General features: G+C 41.5%; 1 protein-coding gene across 2 annotated transcripts in view; it reads right to left on the reverse strand.

Moving 5' to 3' along the window:
- The window catches only part of LOC144605750 (ras-related protein Rab-35), a 60,981-nt gene that overhangs the window by 25,702 nt on the left and 11,417 nt on the right, over positions 1-23,862 (reverse strand). For both annotated transcript variants that reach the window (XM_078421266.1, XM_078421265.1), the window contains exons 2-3: positions 14,332-14,382; positions 12,761-12,884 (exon numbers count right to left, since the gene is read on the reverse strand). In XM_078421266.1, the coding sequence (XP_078277392.1) occupies positions 12,761-12,884; positions 14,332-14,382 (175 nt within the window). The remainder of the gene's footprint in view (positions 1-12,760; positions 12,885-14,331; positions 14,383-23,862) is intronic.

The raw sequence follows: 23,862 nt of genomic DNA on the forward strand, positions 1-23,862 counted from the left end.
GACTAGGGTTATTAGAGAGACAAAACCAGCCAGATCCATTTCAGCTTAGTACAAACATTAAAAACAGCTTCTATTTACAGAGCAAAATAAATGGGGTGGGCAAAAGTGTGGACAAAGCAATGGACTGGGAAAACGTAACTGCTGAAATGTGCACCTCTGACCTGCCATCTCTTTGTATAGACACTTTTCGCCACCTTAGTTATATTAGGCTGAATGTTTGAATGTATGTTATTATGTATGTACGTATATATATATGGGCGGCACGGTAGCGCAGCGGTAGAGTTGCTGCTTTACAGCGAATGCAGCGCCGGAGACTCAGGTTCGATCCTGACTACGGGTGCTGTACTGTAAGGAGTTTGTATGTTCTCCCCGTGACCTGCGTGGGTTTACTCCGAGATCTTCGGTTTCCTCCCACACTCCAAAGACGTACAGGTATGTAGGTTAATTGGCTGGGTAAATGTAAAAATTGTCCCTAGTGGGTGTAGGATAGTGTTAATGTACGGGGATCACTGGGCCGCACGGACTTGGAGGGCCGAAAAGGCCTGTTTCCGGCTGTATGTATATGATATGATATGTTATTTATCTCTGGATCAATATTGAAGGCTTGCGTTCTCCTCAGGAGACCCTGATCTCACAGACCACAGTGTGTACTCTCTGTAGTATGACCTTAGGATCCTTCTTGAAGATGAATGGTACGTTTTCAGTTTTACAACCTGGCAGCTCTCAACTTTGATACAAAATTGGCCATAATGCTGTGATATTATCCCATCTTATTTAAAAGAATAAAATCTTATTTTTTGTTTAATGTATGCACTAATTACATTGCAATCTACAAAGTTCCTGGGATTACCATTAACAATTGTCCAGATCATGCAATTTTAATCAACTGGCAGAATAAAGATAATCCTCTACAAATTGCAATTTAAACAAACATATCCTATGCCTCGGATTATTCCAAAGTCAAATGACTTCACTGTTTGCTCAAATGGAAAAATAAAACCGGCTGCTCAGATTAGCTCAGGGCAGCTAATTAGTAAACTGGATCCAGGAATACAATGCATGCGAAGAAGCTAGATAATACAGAATACAAAATATTGACACAAATTTGTTCTTTTGTCCTATATTTTACAGTTGCACACATGTATTCAAGTTGCACACATAATACACACAAACACTCAAGAATGAAGGATGCTGCAGAAAATGGTGGACATTTCCTGGTTCATCAGATATACCATCTCCCCACTATCGAAGGCATCTACAGGAAGAGCTGTCTCAAGGTGGTAGCTACTAACAGATACCCATATCATCCTGGCCAACGCCAAACTATTACAGATCTTGCACTATGTAGCTTAGCTTGCACTATCGTGGTCTGGTTTACCAAGGGTAACTGAACAATTTAGTGTTTATTGTTTGTTGCATATATTGTGCCTGTAAAGCAGCAGCAATTAAAGGATTTCATTGTTCTGGTCCCAGTCCTGTGACAATTAAACACTCTTGACATTGCAAATGCAAGAGCACGAACGACTTGCTCTCTATTGATCTGAAGGGTCATCGTGTCAATAGTACAAGATTTTTAGATTTACTAGCACAACTATCTCATGCTGCAGAATGATGGGTGGTGTGGGTTATGTGGTGGCTTCAATGCTGGGTGCATGGTTTGAGAAATCATGCCAAACGATTTTGTTCTCTTTGGAGTGTTGCTCAAATTGTTCAATTTTCGTCTGCATCACAATTCCAGGATTTTATGTGAATGGTTAGTAATTTGGTGAGAAAGACAGACACTGACCATTTACATGTAAATCTGTACAATTGTTAGACACAGGTTTAATAAGCTGGGGACTCTTCTTGGCACAGTCCACAGAATGTGCAGTAGTATAGTTAGTCTGTGCATCCAATAATGACTGGTTGAAAAGCAGCACAAACAAACACGGGCTTGTATTGCTGATGTGCAAAATCGGAGATCTGGGATGTAGTGATGCATGTAAACAAGTCAGCATAATAATTGCATATGTAAAACTAGGACTACTGGCACACTTGTAATGTAATACCAGGGGCAAAGCATTTCGCAATTCCAGATCTCCGCTTGCTTGCTGGTCTCCTGGTGGTTCAAACATCAATATCAAAGAGCTTTAAATATCACTTGTTCAAACAAGCGTGTTTTCATTAATTGTCTCCATACTGTATTTGCCTTCTCTCAAACATGCCAGATGACTCAAACATTAACTCAAATACCTACTTTCCAAATCAATCCCCAGATTTCTCAACTCCTTTAGCATGCACAAAATTATCAGTCGTGTAAGTGGTCATTCAAACCCTCGGTGGTGGGGAATTTCAAAAATGTACAGCTCTCAAGCAAAGGAATTTCCTCCTATCGTTCTTGTGGGACAGGATAGGGATGGGCTTGCATGTCCAACTTCAGAGCAAAGATATGGCCATTCTGGATTGAAAGGAGAAAAATCCTTGCATTGAATGATTGCAATTCTCTATCCAAGGGGACTTTGGAGAGTCAGTCATTCATTATATTCCAGCAGAGCATAGCAGATTTTTGGATTTGCAGATAATCGAGGGGTACAGGCTTAGAAAGGCAGTGGAGATAGAAAACCAGCCACAATTATAAGGAAAAGCACAAGGGTGTTAGGGCCAAATGGCATATTCTTGTTTTATTCATGCTCTTTTTCTAAACAATATGAAGTCAACCTTGCTCTCTTTCCATTCAAATATCACCAGCCCCTTTTTCACCACCCACTTCGGTAAGGGAATGAACAATTCCATGATTGACACCTTCGGATCTGTTCATAATCAAGGTGTTCAAAACATAACAACCTCTTCATGTTTTCAGGTCTAAAACTAGTTGCTTTAGAAACTCTGCACTCTAACATCGATCCACTACCACATGTTCCAACTTACTGTTCTTCCTCAGGATTAGAGCAAACATCCCGTCGATAAGCACGATCTGTTGCTTTAAAATTAACCACATCAAATACACACATCAGTCACTTTCAGGTTTAATCCCTCTTTAATGTTCTGCTTTCTGGCTTCATAGTTCACAACTGTAAATGATCTAACTGGCTAATACTGAACTCCACTGTCTAACTCAACTTCAATCTGATGAAGGGTTTCGACCCGAAACATCACCCATTCCTTATCTCCAGAGATGCTGCCTGTCCCGCTGAATTACTCCAGCATTTTATACACTGTCTACACATCAGTTTGCACTAATTCTCACTCATCTAATCTATTCCATGAATCTCTGCTGGCTTGCAGTGCATTTCAAAATGGACACTAAAACAGATTTGTTGGTGTCAAACTAGAAGCAGCAATGGAATTGAAGGACCTCAGAAACTACAGAAAAATGGTAAAAATCCATAGGCAGGTAGAAATAATGGGTGAAACATGTTTGGCAAAAGCTGTTGAAATAGCAATGAAACTGAAAATGTTCTGAAAATTTGATTTGATGGCAAATATATCCACTTAGAGGAAAAAAAAGATATAAGTCAGTGGGAACTGTGCTCAAACATAACATCAGCTCTGGTTGCCAAGACACAGAAATGTTCCAGTAATAGAGAAGGTACCGAGAAGCCAACCCTCATTGTGACAGGTCAGACCTGGGGAATTACAATAAATTTTTGTCCTGAAAATAAGAGCTCTAACACTGCCAATGATGAATACAGCTACGGAAGTGAAGAGGGCAAATCCAGTCCACATCCTTAAATAGCAAAACAAAATGAGAAGATTAAACACACGTTCAAACTAGTGAAAGGTACATTTAAGGCTCAACGAGATCTTTTTTTTTTAACAGAGCATGAGTAACACATCAGAATAAGAGTAGTAAAGTAAAATTATTTTGTCTTGAGAAAATAATTAGACTATGGCAGAAGGAATGTCGGAATTTTCTGAATGAACCAAGATTTAAAAAATTGCTCTCCTCTTTCACAATTCTTTGATATTTTTTTCAGTCACCCTCTAATTTCGGCTTGATGCTCCTCTTTCAGTTAGATGGCCCTGAATACAACACCACACTGAAGATACTGTACAACATAACGTGCACTTGCACAGGGTGGTATGACCAAATTATATAACCATACTATGATTACATGATCATAAGATCATTATATGACCACCCCAGCAGCAGGCTCCAAATCTAGATTGAGATATTTGCACTTATCTTCATATAGACAATCTGAGAGAGACAACTCCAATCTATAGTCTAGAAAACTAAAAGTATGTGACCTGTGGCTCAGCTGATAGCAGGGGTCAAGGATAGAGCGTTCGAGTCACAGCCCTGTTTCCACCACTATGCACAAGTGCAAGACGCCATTGTATGCAGATGCCGAGAAATGTGTTCAGCTCTAGCTGAACAATTTCTAATCTTGTGATTTGGACTCGATAAGAAGAAGCTGACAGCATACTTGCCTTCAGAATCAAAGAGTTTGTGGCTCAATTTCCACTTCAGAAATATTAGCACAAAAACCCAGGGTGACATTCCAGTGCAGTCGAGAGCGGTCCAACGAGGTGGTGCCACTTTTGGCTTAGATTTCTAAGTAAGAACTCATCTGCCATCCTGGGTGGAAACACATAATCATAGACAGCACGATTTCAAAGAACAAGTGTTCTCCCCGGAGCTATCGCTAATAAATCATCTTGATAAAAATAATCATTTTTTGAACATTATTACTGCTACTTGTGGGAGTTGGCTAAATGCCACATGCAGGTTATATAACCAAATACATCATTGGTTTTATAGTTCTTTGAAAGTAACTGATGGTTTGATTATACAGTGCCCTCCATAATGTTTGGGACAAAGACGAACCATTTATTTATTTGCCTCTGTACTCCACAATTTGAGATTTGTAACAGAAAAAAAATCACATGTGGTTAAAGTGCACATTGTCAGATTTTAATAAAGGGCATTTTTATACATTTTGGTTTCACCATGTAGAAATTACAGCTGTGTTTATAAATTGTCCCCCCATTTCAGGGGACCGTAATGATTGGGACACATGGCTTCACAGGTGTTTGTAATTGCTCAGGTGTGTTTAATTGCTTCCTTAATGCAGGTATAAGAGAGCTCTCAGCACCCAGTCTTTCCTCCAGTCTTTCCATCTGGAAACTTTTATTGCTGTTTATCAACATGAGGACCAAAGTTGTGCCAATGAAAGTCAAAGAAGCCATTATGAGACTGAGAAACAAGAATAAAACTGTTCGAGACATCAGCCAAACCTCAGGCTTACCAAAATCAACTGTTTGGAACATCATTAAGAAAAAAGAGAACACTGGTGAGCTTACTAATCGCAAAGGGACTGGCAGGCCAAGGAAGACCTCCACAGCTGATGACAGAAGAATTCTCTCTAATAATAACAAAAAAATCCCCAAACACCTGTCCGACAGATCAGAAACACTCTTCAGGGGTCAGGTGTGGATTTGTCAATGACCACTGTCTGCAGAAGACTTAATGAACAGAAATACAGAGGCTACACTGCAAGATGCAAACCACTGGATAGCTGCAAAAATAGGATGGCCAGGTTACAGTTTGCCAAGAAGTACTTAAAAGAACAACCACAGTTCTGGAAAAAGGCAGATGAGACAAAGATTAAATTATATCAGAGTGATGGCAAGAGCAAAGTATGGAGGAGAGAAGGAACTGCCCAAGATCCAAAGCATACCACCTCATCTGTGAAACACAGTGGTGGGGTGTTATGGCCTGGGCATGTATGGCTGCTGAAGATATTGGCTTACTTATCTTCATTGATGATACAACTGCTGATGGCAGTAGCATAATGAATTCTGAAGTATATTGACACATCTTATCTGCTCAAATTCAAACAAATGCCTCAAAATTCATTGGCTGGCGGTTCCTTCTACAGCAAGCCAATGATCCCAAACATACTGTTAAAGCAACAAAGGAGTTTTTCAAAGCTCAAAAATGGTCAATTCTTAAGTGGCCAAGTCAATCTGAGCCAAGTCTTTCCTAATCTGAGGAAAGACATTCTAGCCTTAGAGGGAGTACAGAGAAGGTTCACCAGATTGATCCCTGGGATGGCAGGACTTTCATATGAAGAAAGACTGGATAGACTAGGCTTATACTCGCTGGAATTTAGAAGACTGAGGGGGGATCTTATAGAAACATATAAAATTCTTAAGGGGTTGGAGAGGCTAGATGTGGGAAGATTGTTCCCGATGTTGGGGAAGTCCAGAACCAGGGGTCACAGCTTAAGGATAAGGGGGAAGTCTTTTAGGACCGAGATGAGAAAACATTCTTCACACAGAGAGTGGTGAGTCTGTGGAAATCTCTGCCACAGAAGGTAGTTGAGGCCAGTTCATTGGCTATATTTAAGAGGGAGTTAGATGTGGCCCTTGTGGCTAAAGGGATCAGGGGGTATGGAGAGAAGGCAGGTACAGGTTACTGAGCTGGATGATCAGGCTGTGCAGGCTCGAAGGGCCGAATGGCCTACTCCTGCACCTATTTTCTATGTTTCTATCACCCGATCTAAACCCAATTGAGCATACCTTTTATATGCTGAAGAGAAAACTGAAGGGGACTAACCCCCCAAAAAAGCATAAGCTAAAGATGGCGGCAATACAGGCCTGGCAGAGCATCACCAGCCACCCAGCAACTGGTGATGTCCATAGATCGCAGACTTCAAGCAGTCATTGCATGCAAAGGATATGCAACAAAATACTAAACACGATCACTTTCATTTACATGACATTGCTACGTCCCAACCATTATGGTGCCCTTAAATGGGGGGACTATGTATAAACACTGCTGTAATTTCCACATGGTGAAACCAAAATGTATAAAAATGACCTTTATTAAAATCTTACAATGTGCACTTTAACCACATGTGATTTTTTTCTATTACAAATCTCAAATTGTGGAGTATGGAGGCAAATAAATAAATGGATCTTTGTCCCAAACATTATGGAGGGCACTGTAACTGTTTTTCATTTTTATCTGAAACAAATCCAACTGTTTATTTTCTTTTTAAAAAATCTTTATTTACTAATTCAAACAATCAGTGCATTCCCGCAGCCTGAAGACGAATGTAAAAGTTCGAGAGTCATCTGGATGCTGGCTGGCGTCAGCAGAATGAACCCCTTAATGGAGACTTAACTTCCTGTCACTGAACAAGTGTGGTTTTCACCAACGGATGTCTACAACAGGGAGTACCTTTGAAGCCATTGTGGAAAGTTTGAGTGAAGTGCGTTAACAGCAAGTGTTGAAATATTTTGTTTTAAACAACCACATCAAAATGTTCTTCATTCACCATTCAGAAAAAAAGGGAGCGAGCTAATAATAATTCTAATTTCACCTACTGAATGATTGCATTTTACCAACAGTCAAACAAAAGAGCTCAAGAGAAAAACCGTATTTGGTCGAAAATCTTGCAATCCTGCTCTCCCCCCACCCCCTTCTTTTACTCTGAAAAAGGGTCCTGACCCAAAATGTCACCTATCCATGTTCTCCAGAGATGCAGCCTGGCCCGCTAGTTACTCCAGCACTTTGTGTCTATCACTAACAATCTAAACATACTGCTGTGCATCAAGATAGTTCATTGCAGAATTTACTGCATCTTATCAGCTATAGACATATTGATACAAATTAATCTTTTCCATGATCACCTGGGCTTTTACAGATTGTACAGTGGGCAACGCGCAATTGACTTATCTACAAAGAATATTTTTATCTATCAAGCAAATTGAGCAAATACTTATTGTGTTAACTGTTCCTACCAGTGTAACTCCCCTACTGCATGGCTGAAATATTACACTATTAAACTACAAATTTATCTTTATGGGGATTAATGCCAGACCAGCCATCTCAACAAAGTCAATTTTAAATACTTTTTTCTGCCCTCAATCAATCCACCATTATCTGGTTTGCAAGTCAGTTGGCAGTGATTTTTAACCCAATTCCAGTTTTGATCTTAGAATCCAACATGATGTGGAAAGAGCAGCATTGCCACCATACAAATGAGTTCCTTTTTGCCAAGTCAGGTGGATGTAAAAAATCTATGGCTCAGTTTTAAAACAATGTTTGGGAGTTCTTCTGAACATCCAGGATATTACTTACTCTTCCAATATCAAAAATAATCACTTATTTTTTCCATTGCTATTTGTAGGACTTTCCTGCAATCTGACTACTACATTTCTTATATTACCAGAAGAAACGTTTTTGATGACTGTAAAATGCTTTAGCATATTGAAATGAAAGATGCTTACTTCCCTTAATCATTACTTCCCTATTTTTGAACAACAAAAAATTTGTGACGCACAAAGATGCATAAACGAGGCAATTCTAAATTGCTTACATTTTTTAAATAAATACTTTAAATATTGTCATGGCCTAAACTAGTGCTCACGTTAGAAATTACATTTATTATTTATGCAGAAAGACCTCCTGTGCGTTGGTTGTGTAGATCAATAATGGACTGACGATCAGAATACAATGCAGGTTTGGGAAAAATACCTGATCAAAGAATAGGCAGCAATTGTTTAAAAAGTCCAACCAGAGACTCAAGATGTTGACGTTAACTATGGTGTTTAAAAATAAAACAAAGAAAAAAAGACTTAAAGAATCCTTTCTTATCTTCAGTGTAAAACAAAGGAGCTGATTGTGGACTTCAGAAGGGCTAAACATCCAAGGACGTACACGCCACTCGAGATAAATGGGTCTATTGTGGATAGGGTGAGCAGTTTCAAATACTTGGGAGTCCGCATCGCAGAGGATCTGACGTGGGCAACGCACATTGCCGCACTGGTGGGTAAGGCTAAGCAGCGCCTTTACCACCTTAGACAACTGAGGAAATTCAGAGTGTCGCTGAGGATCCTTCATTGCTTCTACTCTGGGGCTGTAGAGAGCATCCTGTCCGGCAACATTACAGTCTGGTTTGGGAACAGCTCTGCCCAGGACAGGATGGCCCTGCAGAGAGTAGTGCGTTCGGCAGAACGCACCATGGGAACTACACTCGTCCCCCTGCAGGACCTATACATCAGGAGGTGCAGATCCAGAGCAAGCAAGATCATGAGGGACCCCTGCCACCCCAGTAACGGACTGTTCCAGCTGCTACGGTCAGGCAAACGTCTCCGCTGTCACGCTGTGAAAACGGAGAGGATGAGACGGAGCTTCTTCCCACAGGCCATCAGGACTGTCAATTTTTATAACCCCAGAGACTAAATTTTTGTCGACACTTTTTGTGCTATGTTTAGTAACTTATTAACTTTATTTATATGCTGTAACTGTAATTCTTTTTGTGCACAACCCGCAGGCATTGCCACTTTCATTTCACTGCACATCGAGTATGTGTATGTGACAAATAAATTTGACTTGACTTGACTTGACTTGATAATATACATTCAGTCTGTGCAGACCAAACAAAAGTAGGAATTCAAATAAAATATCCCTACTACTTTTGCTTCAATATCACTCCTATCCATTGGCAAGCCACTCGTGGCAACAACAGCTTGTTGGTAACTAGCGCTACAAATTAAAGATTAGCGAACACAACACTCTCAGCATAAGTACAGCCAATCTATTTCTGACAGTATTATAAACACTTAATTCAGTGTCATTTTTATGAATGTTGAACATACGGTTTACTTTCCAAGAAGGGAACAAGTGCACACAATAGACATCCTTTCAATTAATTAAGAGGCCAGTCCGGATACTTTCTACCAGATCCTCCAGTTGGGAGAAAAAATGATTTAAGTCACAATAGTTATGTCTCTATACCAAACTACTGTCCAAACAGAACAAAAAGTTCTCAAATTTCCACTCAACTTTTAATGGTACAAATTCTTTCTGAACAAGATTAGATCTGACCACTATTACTAGCTGTCAGCTTCCCCACATCATCTTGATAATCAAACAGTAAACACATGATAGCCTTCACAAAACTATTCTACTCTTAGTTTGGAACAATTTAGATGTACCAGATCATTATTCAACGTAGAAGAGTGAATTTAAACACCTGTTCAGATAGGCAAACAAAGACAATTGCTGAGAGTAAAAGGGACAAATAATGCAGGCACACTTTAAGCTAACAAGTTAATCAAAGTCATTCTGCTGTCCATTTCCTGCCCGTTGTCCAAAGCAAGAATGCCACAGGAAATGATCTAATTAAAGCGAAACCATAACCTGATTATAACCAAATTAAGGCTGTCAATACCTTGCAGATAAGGTAGGATGGTTTATTCCTGTGAATGGTAAATTATCACCCCTAACACTACTGAAACCAACTGCTTCTAAAATTATTGGCAAATCAAAGATGATCAGTAACAATCAAGTACCATAAAGGCCATAAAATTGTGAACAAGTGAATAGAAGATCACTGATCAGTTAACAATCCTCAGTATAGACTGAACAGAGAAAAACCCCTCAAAACTGATGCAACATACTCATCTGGGTTCTCCCTATAACTAAAAGTCTCTCTCGTACTCACGTTACAAAGAACATTGCATTACAATTGAAAGTTGATTTCACATGTTTCTTTATCTTTAACAATATTAAAAGTTTCAACGCATGTGGCTGTTCATGCTTTCATCAGGCGCTGGGAAAGTGCTTAGGAAACCACAGCTCAATAACAGGAAGGTCAGGATTAGCTGACTTGTCAGAGTCCAGTATGTGGAACGCAATCTTAAACTTAGAACTACTCGGCTCAGTGGTGAAGTCAATGAGAACTTCCTCACAGCAATGGCGATAGAAATCTGAAAATCTCAGTCCCCCCCCAAAAAAAAATTGGGGATATCAAGTTCGTAACCAAATTAACTATTTTTATTAGGTTAGCCAGATGTATTAAAGCTTATAGAACCAAAGCATTTAGATGAAGATTAGGCATAGGGGGGCCAGGATAAAACCAAACGACAGAATAAACCTGAAGATGGTGAATAGTTTTCTCTTGTTCTCACATTCAGGTACCATAAGTATTGACCAGTAAAATACAGCACATGCCAAGTGCAAATCCTATTTACATCTGTGAAGGGTCACATGTTATTGACTCTTCAATAATATGGCACACAGATCTCCAGATGCCTAGCATACAGTTTAATTCAGATAAAGGTGAGGTGCTGCATTTTGGCAAGGCAAACCAAGGCGGGACTTGAACAGTAAATGGTGGGGCCCTGGGGCGTGTTGTAGACCAGAGAGACCTAGGAATGCAGGTACACAGTTCCATAAAAGTGGCGACAAGTAGACAGGGTGGTGAAGGCGGCGTCGGCATGATGTGTTAAGTACAAGAATTGGGACGTCATGTTATGGCTATCCAAGATAGACAGGAAAGGTTGATAGAATGCAGATCAAATGTGGGCAAATAATATCTTAGATGGGCATTTTGGGCAGCATGTATTTTAAAGGGACCTTAGGGCTTTTTTTCCTTCGAGGGTGGTGCACAAATGGAATGAGCTCCCAAAGGAAGTGGTAGAGGCAGGTACAGTGATGGCATTTAAAAGGCTCTTGGATACATACATGGATAGGAAATGTTTGGAAGGATATGGATCAGGCACAGACATGTGGGATGATCCAATTAGGCAACTTGGTTGGCCAAGTTAGCCCAAAGGGCCTGTTTACATGTGATTGAACTAAATGAGAATGGATTTAAAATACAGTTGGTTGTATTTCCAGGGAAAGAGTTCAATGGCAAGAAGTGTGATAAAAGCTAGAAATGGGCTAAAAGTTGTAAATGATTTTTAACTGCACTTTTTGCTTGAAAAAGCCAAAAGTCAAAATTGAACTGATAGTTTCTTCAACATTCATAATCTTCCACATAGGGTAGAAAGAATTGTCAACACATCCTTAGATTTTTTGCTCAGTGTACATCTCTTGATAATTTGTCAATGTTTCTGAATTTATATGCCTCTTCGATTGCTCCGAAACAAAGTCTTTAATAAGCTTCAATGTTGTTTGCCAAATATCCATTACCAATGAAGCTCTGTCACGTGATGTCAATGACTCCATCAATGTTTTTGCATTTCAACCTGCTGTTAATCTTACTGCCCCAAGACGATGCTCTTTACAACACAGTAATGGAATTAAGAACAAATGAACATTTGGGATTGGATGTACAACACTCAAAGTCTGACCTCTCATTAATGTATCCAATCTCCCCCACAAAGTTGTCATCACAAGGTAAATACAAGTGCGCATTAATTAACAGCAACATTTTCTTAACACTCCAAGTTGGAGAGTTGTGGGTTGGTGGTTCAAGATCAGTTCCCAATTCTGACGTGTGACACGGTCCAAGAACACAGGGCTGAATGTGAACTAACAACTCCAACCTTCGAACAAAGCAGTGGAGATAAGCCTTCAAGTACTTCTCAAGAGATAACCATGTCTGCTGTTTTGTCCACATTTCTTAAATCACTCCTCAAAGGAGGAATGAGATCTGATTCTAAATAGTGTGTATTTTTGTATTATTTTAATCTGTGCCAGTTATCACAAACTTCTTTTTTTCCCATAGCAGAAACAATGAATATACATTTAAAAAATTTTTTTTTGCTTTCATGTGGAATTGATACTATCGGAAACAAATAATTGTAACATCTATGGATTTCATTGGTGCTCTCTGCAAAGAATTCCAATTTTCCGAGGCAATGATAATGAGTGACTCACATAATCCCTTTATGATCTGAGCTATGGATTCCAGTTATCAGGTAGGCAGTATACTCCATTGTACAATCAAATGAGCATCCCCTTTAAGACGACATTTGCATGAGGGTTAACAGTATTGGTCTATAAACTGGCCTGGGTGGGAACTGCACTCACGTGGAAGTGATGGTTCGAAATCGTTCTTGCCCAGCTGTGTCCCAGATCTGCAACTTAACCTTTTCGCCATTGATTTCCACCGTTCTTATCTTAAAATCCACCCCTATCGTAGTAATGTAGCTGCCTATAGACAAAGGAAAACAGAGTATAATTTCTTAAAATTCACAACAGAAAGACATATTCTTGCATGCTCTGATGCAAAAAGACAAAGCAGAGAATTCAAACTAGTGTAGCCAATGACTTTGTCAGAAGACCAATACAAGCCGAGCAGAGGAATTAGACTCATTATCTTTTAGCATAAACTGTGCTTCCCTAGAGTAACAGGGTTTCCCCTCAAACACGATGCATAAACATTGGCATTCCTTTCCCGTTAAAAACACAAAATTCAAAATAACAGGTTGGATTTTTACAAAATGTACCTCAGATGTTGTATATAGGAAGGAACTGCAAATGCTGGTTTAAACCGAAGATAGGCACAAAAAGCTGGAGTAACTCAGCGGGACAGGCAGCATAGCATCTCTGGAGAGAAGAAATGGGCGACGTTTCATGTCGTGACTTCAGATTTCTTCAAAGTTTTCCTTCTCTCCAGAGATGCTGCCTGTCTCGCTGAGTTACTCCAGGCTTTTGGTCTATCTTCGGTTTAAACCAGCATCTGCAGTTCCTTCTTAATCACTATGAATAGCTATTGTGTACCATTAATCAAATTAACATAGTACCGAAGCTTAAATGCTGCATAAACTGCTCCCTGAGGGCTCATCATTCAGCATCTATTTCTCATTAAAATACACTGGTCACTAAAAAACAAAACCACTGTCATATGTCTTTCATTACAGTAGTGAGCACATTTCAAATGTACAGTTCAAACTCCCAAGACTGTCTGAACAGTTAAGAATTTGATGCAATCATCTTGTGATGGAAAGATTTGAGAAGAATTAGTGCATTAATCTGAAACTGATGAAAGTGGTAAATTATGACAGCCCGGGATAACACGCCTGGAAAGTAATGAAAGAAACAAATAGGAAAAGAAAAAAGACAAAGAACTTACATTCACGGGGACACTATAATTTTCTGAACAATATTAAGTTAAACGATGTTGGGTAATAATTTATAACCCGAGGAAAACTCAACGTGCTCTGTGACAAATAAAACACCTCTTACTTTTATAGTGTAGTCACTGTTGTGATATAAAAAACAAAAATTAACTTTCACACATCAGGATCCCATAAATAACAAAGTAATAACACCAAATAATCTGCTTTAGTGATGTTAAATTATTTTCTAGGGTTTAAAAGGAAGACTTCTTGACTTCACAACAATGCCAAAAAAGCTTTTGCCCGAGGTAACAAAAAAAGATTTGGGGATTGCAGTGATGGGCTGGTTCGGAAACTCAAGCAATCTGGTGTGGAGCTTGAAGCAATGACCTAATACAGCCATCAGGAGTGTCACAATACTACATCTGAATAAAAGACAAAGAAAAAAAACCTAAGAAACTGCAAAATGAAAATTTCTGTCCTCACAGGAATGAACCATTGCCTATTAAACGATAAAAACAATAATCCAACTGCGCTTACCTGAAAATGTGTTATCTGCAAATCGTAGTAAGAGGCTACTTTTCCCTACACCTGTAAAACAGAGCAGAAGAATGGAGATACATCCTTGATCAAAAGCACATTTTACAGAATGAAAAGCAACCCCACACCTGTGATCTCTCCAAGTGGAAATCGATAATCTAATTTGCACTTGCATTTGGCTGCAAATTTGATGCACTGGAACTGAAAACATCTATATGCATGTATACAATAAGCATATAATCAAATACAAAATCTTTAAAAACTGGTCATGAATAGCCATGGACAAAAGCAATACAGATCATCTACAGACTGATAGGCTGCCTCTGTTGTAAACTATTCAAATTAAAATAAAATGTATATCAAAGTACAATATCACTGACTGGTTTAAACTCTGAAACAAGCAGAAATATTTTGATAAATTATAAGATCAGAACATTAGTTAATTACCTCAATTACAAAAATTATGCCCTCAAACTAAACAAAATAGTATGGTCATATTAGTAAACCACAAAAAAATCATAACTAAGTTTTAATGGTTAATAATTCAAGTTAAATGGTCCTGCAGTTACTTCCTAAGGCTACCCTGACAGCTCCTGCCAAACTTGTCACCTTTACCTCCCAGGAGAACAAAAGCTCTGGCACATAGGAACATGCCATCTGCATGCTCCCCTTTACCACAAGGACTCAAGAAAGCACCTTACCACCACTTTTGATTAAAGTTAGAAGTATAATAAATAGCAGTCCACACAATACCCAAAAATGAATTTGAAAAATAGACAATTGACAGAACAATAGAGCAGAAGGTTATGCTTGCATTACTTAAAGTCTAGCTAGACCATAGCCTACTAAAATACATGTTGCCCTGGTCACCATTCCACAGAACGGTGGTTGCACTGGAGGGGCATATAGAGATGATTTAGATGATGTTGCCAGGACTGGAACAATTTTGCTAATGGGAAACACTGGATGAGCTATGCTTGTTTTCTTTCAAACAGAGGCAGCTGATGGGAGACTTAATTGAGGTACACAAAATTATGAGGGCCATAATGGCCTTTTCATTTACTTGTGTGAGAAGGAAGTGCAGATGCTGGTTTAAATCAAAGATAGACACAAAAAGCTGGAGTAACTCAGTGGGACAGGCAGCATCTCAGGAGAGAAGGAATGGGTTACATATCCGGTGAAGAAGGGTCTCGACCCAAAACGTCACCCATTCCTTCTCTCCAGAGATGCTGCCCGTCCCGCTGAGTTACTCCAGCTTTTTGAATCTTTCCATTTACTTTGTCTCTTAGTGGAGAGTTCACATTATTTTTTTGGAGGGGTGTGGCAGGGAGGAGGAGGATGTTGAACTCACTGTCAGAAAGGTTCATAGAGGCCATAAGCCTCATCACATTTAAGCAACTGTCGGATGTGCAGTTGAATAACAGTGAGCTACAGGCCACGGACCTGGCACTGCAAGATGGGAATCAGGCTTGAGAACTCATCTGAAGCCAGCACAGACATGATCGGTTGAAAGCCTATTTTGCAAACCATCTCCGATTCACCCAAGAACATTCAGAATAATTCTCTACATCTATTTTCTCCAGAACTGACAGACCACATTGGATTTAATAATGAGTACTGAGTCAGATCGAGCTGAGAGCCAAACAATGCTTGAACATTAGTCATCATAACACGATGAGTTAACGCTCCCAACATATTTTTGTTGCAGCTGCCGCCCTGAGGGGGTTTGCTTTATTCTGCCCACCCGCTTCTCTGCTCTAATTATAAAAACACAATAAAAACACTTTTCATAATTGCATCCTACTTCTAATTTTACCACATCACACGAAGGGGTGCCCAGGTTTAAAAATATAGTTGTCAGAACTTAATGCAGTGTTCGAAAGGAAAAACATTAAGCCACAAAGATTTTAGATTGAGACGAGATTTGCTTCAAAGCAACGAGGCATACTGTCCAGAGTAAAATGTGCAAATTTGCTAATGGACCGGATGACAGACGGCCAGTGGGAAGTGTTGCAAAGAATTAAATGTGATACATTGGCAATTCATTTGGAGATTACAACTTCACTCATCATATCATAAAGTCATGAGGCATGGAACTAGGGCCTTTGGCCCAATGAGTCAATGCCAACCATCAACCACCCATTGACATCAATTCTACATTCCCATCAATTCCCCTCGAGGCAACTCAGTTGCCGATTAATCTACCAACCTACACACCCTTCCAGCGTGGATGGAAACAGGAACATGCTTGATGAAAGAAAATAGTGGTGGAGGACTAAAATTGTCAGGAGCAACACAAAATAAGAGGAGAGTGTTTAAAACATCTGAAATCTGGCAGAAATTCTAGCCACTTGGAGAGCGAAAGTGAAAAAAAGTAAAGAATAAATAGAAAGGAGGGAACAGAAAGAACCATATTAGGGGAAAAGGGTGGCCAGAACCACTTAAAAATGACAATAGGAATATTGCAAAGAAAAATGAGGAATGAGCAAACAGGGGAAATAACTACTTCCAGTTATTCCAGGTGGAGGAAGCCAGAAACAGACATCTTGAATAAACTGACTAATCAGCAATAAGAGGTGCTAAACAGACCCTTTAGTCCACCAAAACCATGCTGACTTTCAACCACCCATATAGACTAATCCAACATTCCCACTAATCCTCACATATGCCAGATTCAATTTAGTGGCCAATTAACCTAGCGATCCACATGTCCTTCAGATGTGGATGGTAAGCGAGCACATGATGGAAACCCACAAGGTGATGGGGAGAATGTACAAATTCCACAGGCAGCAATGGATATAAAAATTAAACCCAGGTAACAGGAGCAATGTGACCCAAAAGCATAAAGGTGGCAAGCAGATATTCAAATTGACAGGTGACCCTCCTGCAAGGATTATGGTTGCAATCTCCAAGTATAAATAGGGTAAAATTATTCAAATTTGCCAGTGATTAAAAACAAATTACATGGATATTATGTGCATGGAAGCATCAAGCTGCAGAGATGTTAATAGATTATGTGAATAGATCAAATTGTGTAAAACAGATTCCAGTGCATGGGTGAGGTGCCAGAGCACTGGAGGGTGGCCAATGTTGTGCTTCTGTATAAAAGGGCTGCAAAGAAAAACCTAAGAACTTATATTCGGGTAAACCTAACATCTGTGGTACGAAGGTTCCTGGAAAGGATTCTGAGGTGCAAGACACAGATGCATTGGAAAGATAGGGGTTGATCAGGGATAGTCAGCATGGTTTTGTTCATGGGAGATCGTGGCTCATGAATTTGTCATTTTGGTCAACGATGTGGATGAGAATGTATAAGGAATGATTAGTAAGTTTACAGATGACACTAACGTAGGCAGTAACCTAGATAGTGAAAATGTTTTAAAAGAATTTCAGTAGGATCACGATAAGTCGGGCAAGTGGGTCAAGGAATAGCAAATGGAGTTTAATGCAGATGTGTTCTGTGCTGTATTTTGAGAAGTCAAACCAGGACAGGATCTGCAGAGTGAACAGTGTTCAGTGAGGAGTATTGTAGGACAGAGGGATCTAGGAATGGAAATAGTCTGCTGAAAGTTGCATCGTAGGTAAATAAAGGTAGAGAGGGTGGTGAAGTAGGCTTTTGCCATACTGGCCTTCATCAGTCAGAGAGTATAGAAGTTGGGACTTTATGTTACAGTTGCACAAGGCATTGGTACGGCTACACTAAGAATACTGTGTTCAGCACTTTATTCCTTTGAAGGCTGGAGACTGAGAGGCGATCTTGTAAAGGCATACAAATTCGTGAGGGCAATGGATTGGGTGAACATATACAATCTTTTTTCCCCCAGGGTAGGAGAAATCAAAAACTGAAGGGCATAGGTTTAAAGCGAGGGAAGAAAGGTTCAATAGGAACCCAATGGGCAGCTTTTTCCACACATTGGGTGGTGGGTATATGAAACGAGCTATGAGAGGAAGGAATTAAGGCGGGTAAAATAACATTTTAAAAAAATTTGATGGATCAGAAAGATTTAGATGGATATGAGCCAAATGTGAGAAAATGTAACGAGTTTAGATGGGGCATCTTGTTTGGCATGGACTCCTTGGGCCGAAGGGCCTGTGCTATATGACTATGACTCAGAGTGTGAGGGCATCCATTTTGGAGGAATGAGTCTTTCAATATGTTAAAGTGCCACATTGAAGGTTATTGCAGAAAATTCATGGTGTAGAAGATTAAATATTTGGTACGGATAGCAGAATCGCTGGCAACAGGAAAGAGACAGCTTGCATACAAGGATTCTCTCAGGTTAGCAAATGCAATTATTTTTTACATTTATACAAATGAAATGGAGGTGCTAATGGTAAATCTGTTGATGGCACATAGATAGGTAGGAAAGTAAACAGTGAAGCCAAGTTACAAAAAAGATACAAATGGTTCAACTAAGTGGTAAAGATCAGTTTAGTAAAATAAAGGCACATATCTAAATGCTGAGAGATTGCAGATATTTGAGATGCAGAGGGTCCCTCGGTGCTCTACTGCACAGCTTGCAAAAAGCTGGTTAGCAGGTAAAGCGAGTAAACCAACAATGTTATTGGCACAAAAAATCTGCAGATATTGGAATCCTGAGCAAACTACAAAGTGCTGGAAGAACTCAGTGGGTCAGGTAACATCTATGGAATGAATGGGCATTTTGTGTCGGAACCCTTTGCCAGACATTGTAGTAGCAGGGAGAAAACTGGAAAAGTGATGGGGCGGGATAAAGCCTGGCAAATGATAGGCGTATGCAGACCAGAGGGGCCTTGAATGACAGATGGATGGAGTACCTATAGCCACCCATCTCTTTTTACAAGGTGTCCCCACTTTACTCCATAAGTCTGAATGTTATCAAGAACTACTACTTGTACTTGTTATTATGTCAGGCTGTGGCTGCTTTGACTGTCCGGAGTTGCTTTCCAGAGGGAAGTGCTTCAAAGATTTTGTGGCCAGGGTGAGAAGGGTCAGAGATGATCTTGCCCGCTCGCTTCCTGGCCCTTGCAGTGTACAGTCGTCAATGGGAGGAGGGGGGGGGGGGGGGGGGGGAGGCTGCAGCCAACAACCTTTTCAGCTGATCAAATGATCCACTGCAGCCTCCGGATGTCGTGCTTGGTGGCTGAGCCAAACCAGACCATGATGGAGTAGGTGAGGACGGACTCAATGATAGCAGTATAGAATTGGACCATCATTGCCTGTGGCAGATTGTGTTTCCTCAGTTGCTGCAGGAAGTACATCCTCTGTTGGGCCTTTTTGACTGTGGAGTCGATGGTGGCCCCCCCATTTAAGTTCCCTGGAGATGATGATTCTAAGGAACTTAAATGACTCCACAGATGTGACTGCGGTGTTGTTGATGGTGAGTGGAGTGAGGGGAGGGAGACCTCTTCGAAAGTCTACAATTAGTTCCACTGTCTTAAGAGCATTGAGCTCCAGGTTGTTGCGATGGCACCAAGACGCCATTGGGTCACTTCCTGTCTGTAGGCAGATTCCTCCCCATCTTGGATCAGTCCAATCAGGGTTGTGTCATCTGCAAACTTGAGGAGCTTGACAGAGGAGTTTGTGGAGGTGCAGTCGTTGGTGTAGAGAGAATAAAGGGTCTGTCCCACTTAAGCGATTTTAACGTGACTGCCGGCGACTAGGCTGTCGCCGAACATTCGCCGGGGTGTCGAGGGCATGATCGTGAGGAGTCTTCCAAAGATTGTAGTGGATCTCGGCGCGTCTCCGAGAAATCAAACAGTTTGAAATCTCTCGACGACAGCTGGCTTGTCGCCAGGCATCGTAGCTTATTGCGGTCGCTGTCGCATGCTGTCCCCAGGTTTCCGGGCGTACACCGGCCCCATCCCCGAACTCTACCTCCGCTACATCGACGACTGCATTGGAGCTACCTCTTGTACCCATGCAGAACTCACTGACTTCATACACTTCACTTCCAATTTTCATCCTGGCCTTAAATATACCTGGACTGTCTCCGACATCTCCTCCCGTTTCTTGGACCTCACCATCTCCATCACAGGAGACAGACTAGTGACGGACATTCACTATAAATCCACTGACTCGCACAGCTATCTGGACTACACTTCTTCCCACCCGGTCCCCTGCAAAAAGTCTATACCCAGCTCCCAATTCCTCCGTCTACGCCGCATCTGCGCCCGGGTTGAGGTGTTTCACACTAGGGCGTCAGAGATGTCCTCGTTCTTCAGGAAACGGGGCTTCCCCTCCTCCTTATAGATGAGGCTCTCACTAGGGTCTCTTCTACATCCCGCAGCTCCGCTCTTGCTCCCCCTCCCCCCACTCGCAACAAGGACAGAATCCCCCTCGTTCTCACCTTCCACCCCACCAGCCAGCGGATCCAACAAATCATCCGCCAACATTTCCGTCACCTACAACGGGACCCCACCACTGGCCATATTTTTTCCATCCCCTCCCCTCTCTGCGTTCCGCAGAGACCGTTCCCTCCGCAACTCCCTGGTCCACTCGTCCCTTCCTACCCAAACCATCCCAACCCCGGGCACTTTCCCCTGCAACCGCACGAGATGCAACACCTGTCCCTTTACCTCCCCCCTCAACTCCATCCAAGGACCCAAACAGTCTTTCCAGGTGAGACAAAGGTTCACCTGCACCTTCTCCAACCTCATCTATTGCATCCGCTGCTCTAGATGTCAACTTATTTACATCGGCGAAACCAAGCGCAGGCTCGGCGATCGCTTCGCTGAACACCTGTCTCGGTCCGCATTGACCAAACTGATCTCCCGGTGGCCGAGCACTTCAACTCCCCCTCCCATTCCCAGTCTGACCTTTCTGTCATGGGCCTCCTCCAGTGCCATAGTGAGGCCCACCGGAAATTGGAGGAACAGCACCTCATATTTCGCCTGGGCAGTTTGCAGCCCAGTGGTATGAACATCGACTTCTCCAACTTTAGATAGTTCCTCTGTCCCTCTCTTCCCCTCCTCCTTCCCAGATCTCCCTCTATCTTCCTGTCTCCACCTATATATACTTCCTTTGTCCCGCCCCCTGACATCAGTCTGAAGAAGGGTCTCGACCCGAAACGTCACCCATTCCTTCTCTCCCGAGATGCTGCCTGACCTGCTGAGTTACTCCAGCATTTTGTGAATAAATACCTTCGATTTGTACCAGCATCTGCAGTTATTTTCTTATACCCAGGTTTGATAGGTTCTCTTAAGATGCATTTAGAAGCACATAATATTAAAATAAGTAAAGTCATTTCAAAATACCATAAAATGCTTGTGTTTACCCAATTTATTTACCGTCAGGACATTTGACAGGTAGATTGGAGCCGACAGTTTGATGGTCAGGTAAGCGTGGGAATTTACAAGATGTTTTTGGCTTCAGCCATTACATTTAAAGTGGGCTCCAAACCCAGATATTCAACCCAGAAACCAGATATGCATCTCCCTTACATTTTCAAAGAATGCCCACACTTTTCACAAAAATCCACTGAACCACTTTTTAAATAAAAATAAATAAATACAGCTATTAGTAAACTGGAAGTAAATCCGGTTTATTCCTTGTTACAGTGAAGCTTGGTTTTTAAGTAACCCATACAAGGTATTATAGTTCAAAGCTCTCAAGTACTTACTGACTTGTCAAGTGATTTCAGCGAAAACCAGGACGCCGGAGAAGCATTGACAGCGTGGGAATTTTCGCGATGTTTCAGAAGACGCTGAATCTCGACCTGACTCGGCATTGTCGTGGTCATTGTCGTCGGGTAAAAGAAAAGTTTGGCGATCTTCTACGACTTTGACAGTCGCTGGCAGTCGCCAAAAAGATCGCCTAAGTAGGACAGGCCCTTAAAGGAGAGGGGAGATTAAGCAGCCTTGCGGTGCTCCTATGCCGAGGGTCTGCAGATCTGAGATGTGCTTTCCCAGCCTCACATACTGCTTCCTGTCTGTCATTATAAGCAGTTCAGAGGTTTACCATAATAATACTCAGAATGGGCCGGATATCTTAAGGAAAGAATGATCAGGCTAGATTGGTATCCACTAATCATTGATACATACAGCAGGAAAACAGGACCTTCAGCCCACGCCAACATCCATCACCAGTTTACAGTAATCCTATGTTATCCCACTTTCTCATCTACTCCCCGCACATTAAGAACAATTAACTGCAAGAGGCCAATTAACTTACAAACTTGCAGGTCTTTGGGATGTCGGAGGAAACAGGAGTATCGAGCAGAAACTCACTCGGTCACAGGAAGCATGTGAAAACATTAGACAGCTCTCAAAGTCAGGATCAAACCCGGCTCCTGGTGCTATGAGGCAGCATCACCACAGTTTCAAAGAGCAAGAGGTTTGATTGAAACATGCAAGATTCTGAGGGCTCCTGCCAGGGTGGATGAGGAGAGGATACAAGAACAGACCTCCCAACATTTGATTTTACAAATTCATAATTTTGATGTCCAAAATTCAGAATTTTACATCAACATTCACAATATGGCACGTAATGCAACTTTTCAACAAAAAAAAGTATGCAAGCAAAATGCGCATACACGTTGCGCTACATTCATGTGTGAAAAACGACTATTATTTCCAACAGTCTGTAGTGCTTGGACTACATGTACAATGTCAGGCCTATCAGGAGTATATTCTGTTATTTATAGAAAGGTTATTGAACAGAAATACTTGTTACAACACAAAGAAAATTTTGTTTTGTTTTTCCTATTTTGCTTTTTTCTTACACATCCCAATTCTCTTGGTATTGAATAAAAGAACAATGGTCATAAAATGTATGACTATGTTATGAAGAAAGAGTTTCCTTTAAAACGGCACATACCTAATTTCATTGAAGACATACTTGCTCCAGTGATCTTCAACATCAAATCACAACGGTCCATGTTCCCCCCACCCCACTCCTCACCCCCACTACCCTCCCCCCACCCCCACTGCCCCACCACCTCTCACCTATCCCCTCCCCCCTTTCCCCACCTCTCACTCTCCTCCCCACTTTTCCCACCCCCACCTCCTACTCTCCTCCACCCTATTCCCACCTCCATTCCCCCCTCGCACCCCCACCTCCTACTCTCCTCCCCCCTTTTCCCACCTCCACTACTCCCCTTTCCCCCACCCCCCACCACCACTCCCCCCTACCCTCCCGCCCCTTTCCCCCACCTCCACTCCCCCTCCCTTCCTCCGCCCCCCCGATCCCCACTCCCCCGCACCCCAACCTCTCCCCATTCAACCACCCCATCCCCTCTCAACAACAACGGGCCTCACGCTATGGAGCGAGGCCAGATCAGCAGCGAGGCGGGGTGAGGGGCAGGGAGAGCGGCAAGGCATGTGTATTGCGGTAAAATGTGAGTCAAAATCGGAATGGCGGAAATGAAATAAGAAAGCATAAATTTTCCGCCAAATTCGGAAGGGTTGGAAGATCTGCAATGAGAAGCAATACAAGGCAACATGGGCAATGTGGAATTTGGTCACACATCTGCCATGATGTCACTGGATGGTGGAAAGCCTCAAGGGGCAAAATAGCCACCTCCCATTTCTTTTGTTGGCAGCAATGATTTC

The sequence above is a fragment of the Rhinoraja longicauda genome, chromosome 25 (genome assembly GCF_053455715.1).
Source record: "Rhinoraja longicauda isolate Sanriku21f chromosome 25, sRhiLon1.1, whole genome shotgun sequence".
Taxonomy (NCBI): domain Eukaryota; kingdom Metazoa; phylum Chordata; class Chondrichthyes; order Rajiformes; family Arhynchobatidae; genus Rhinoraja; species Rhinoraja longicauda.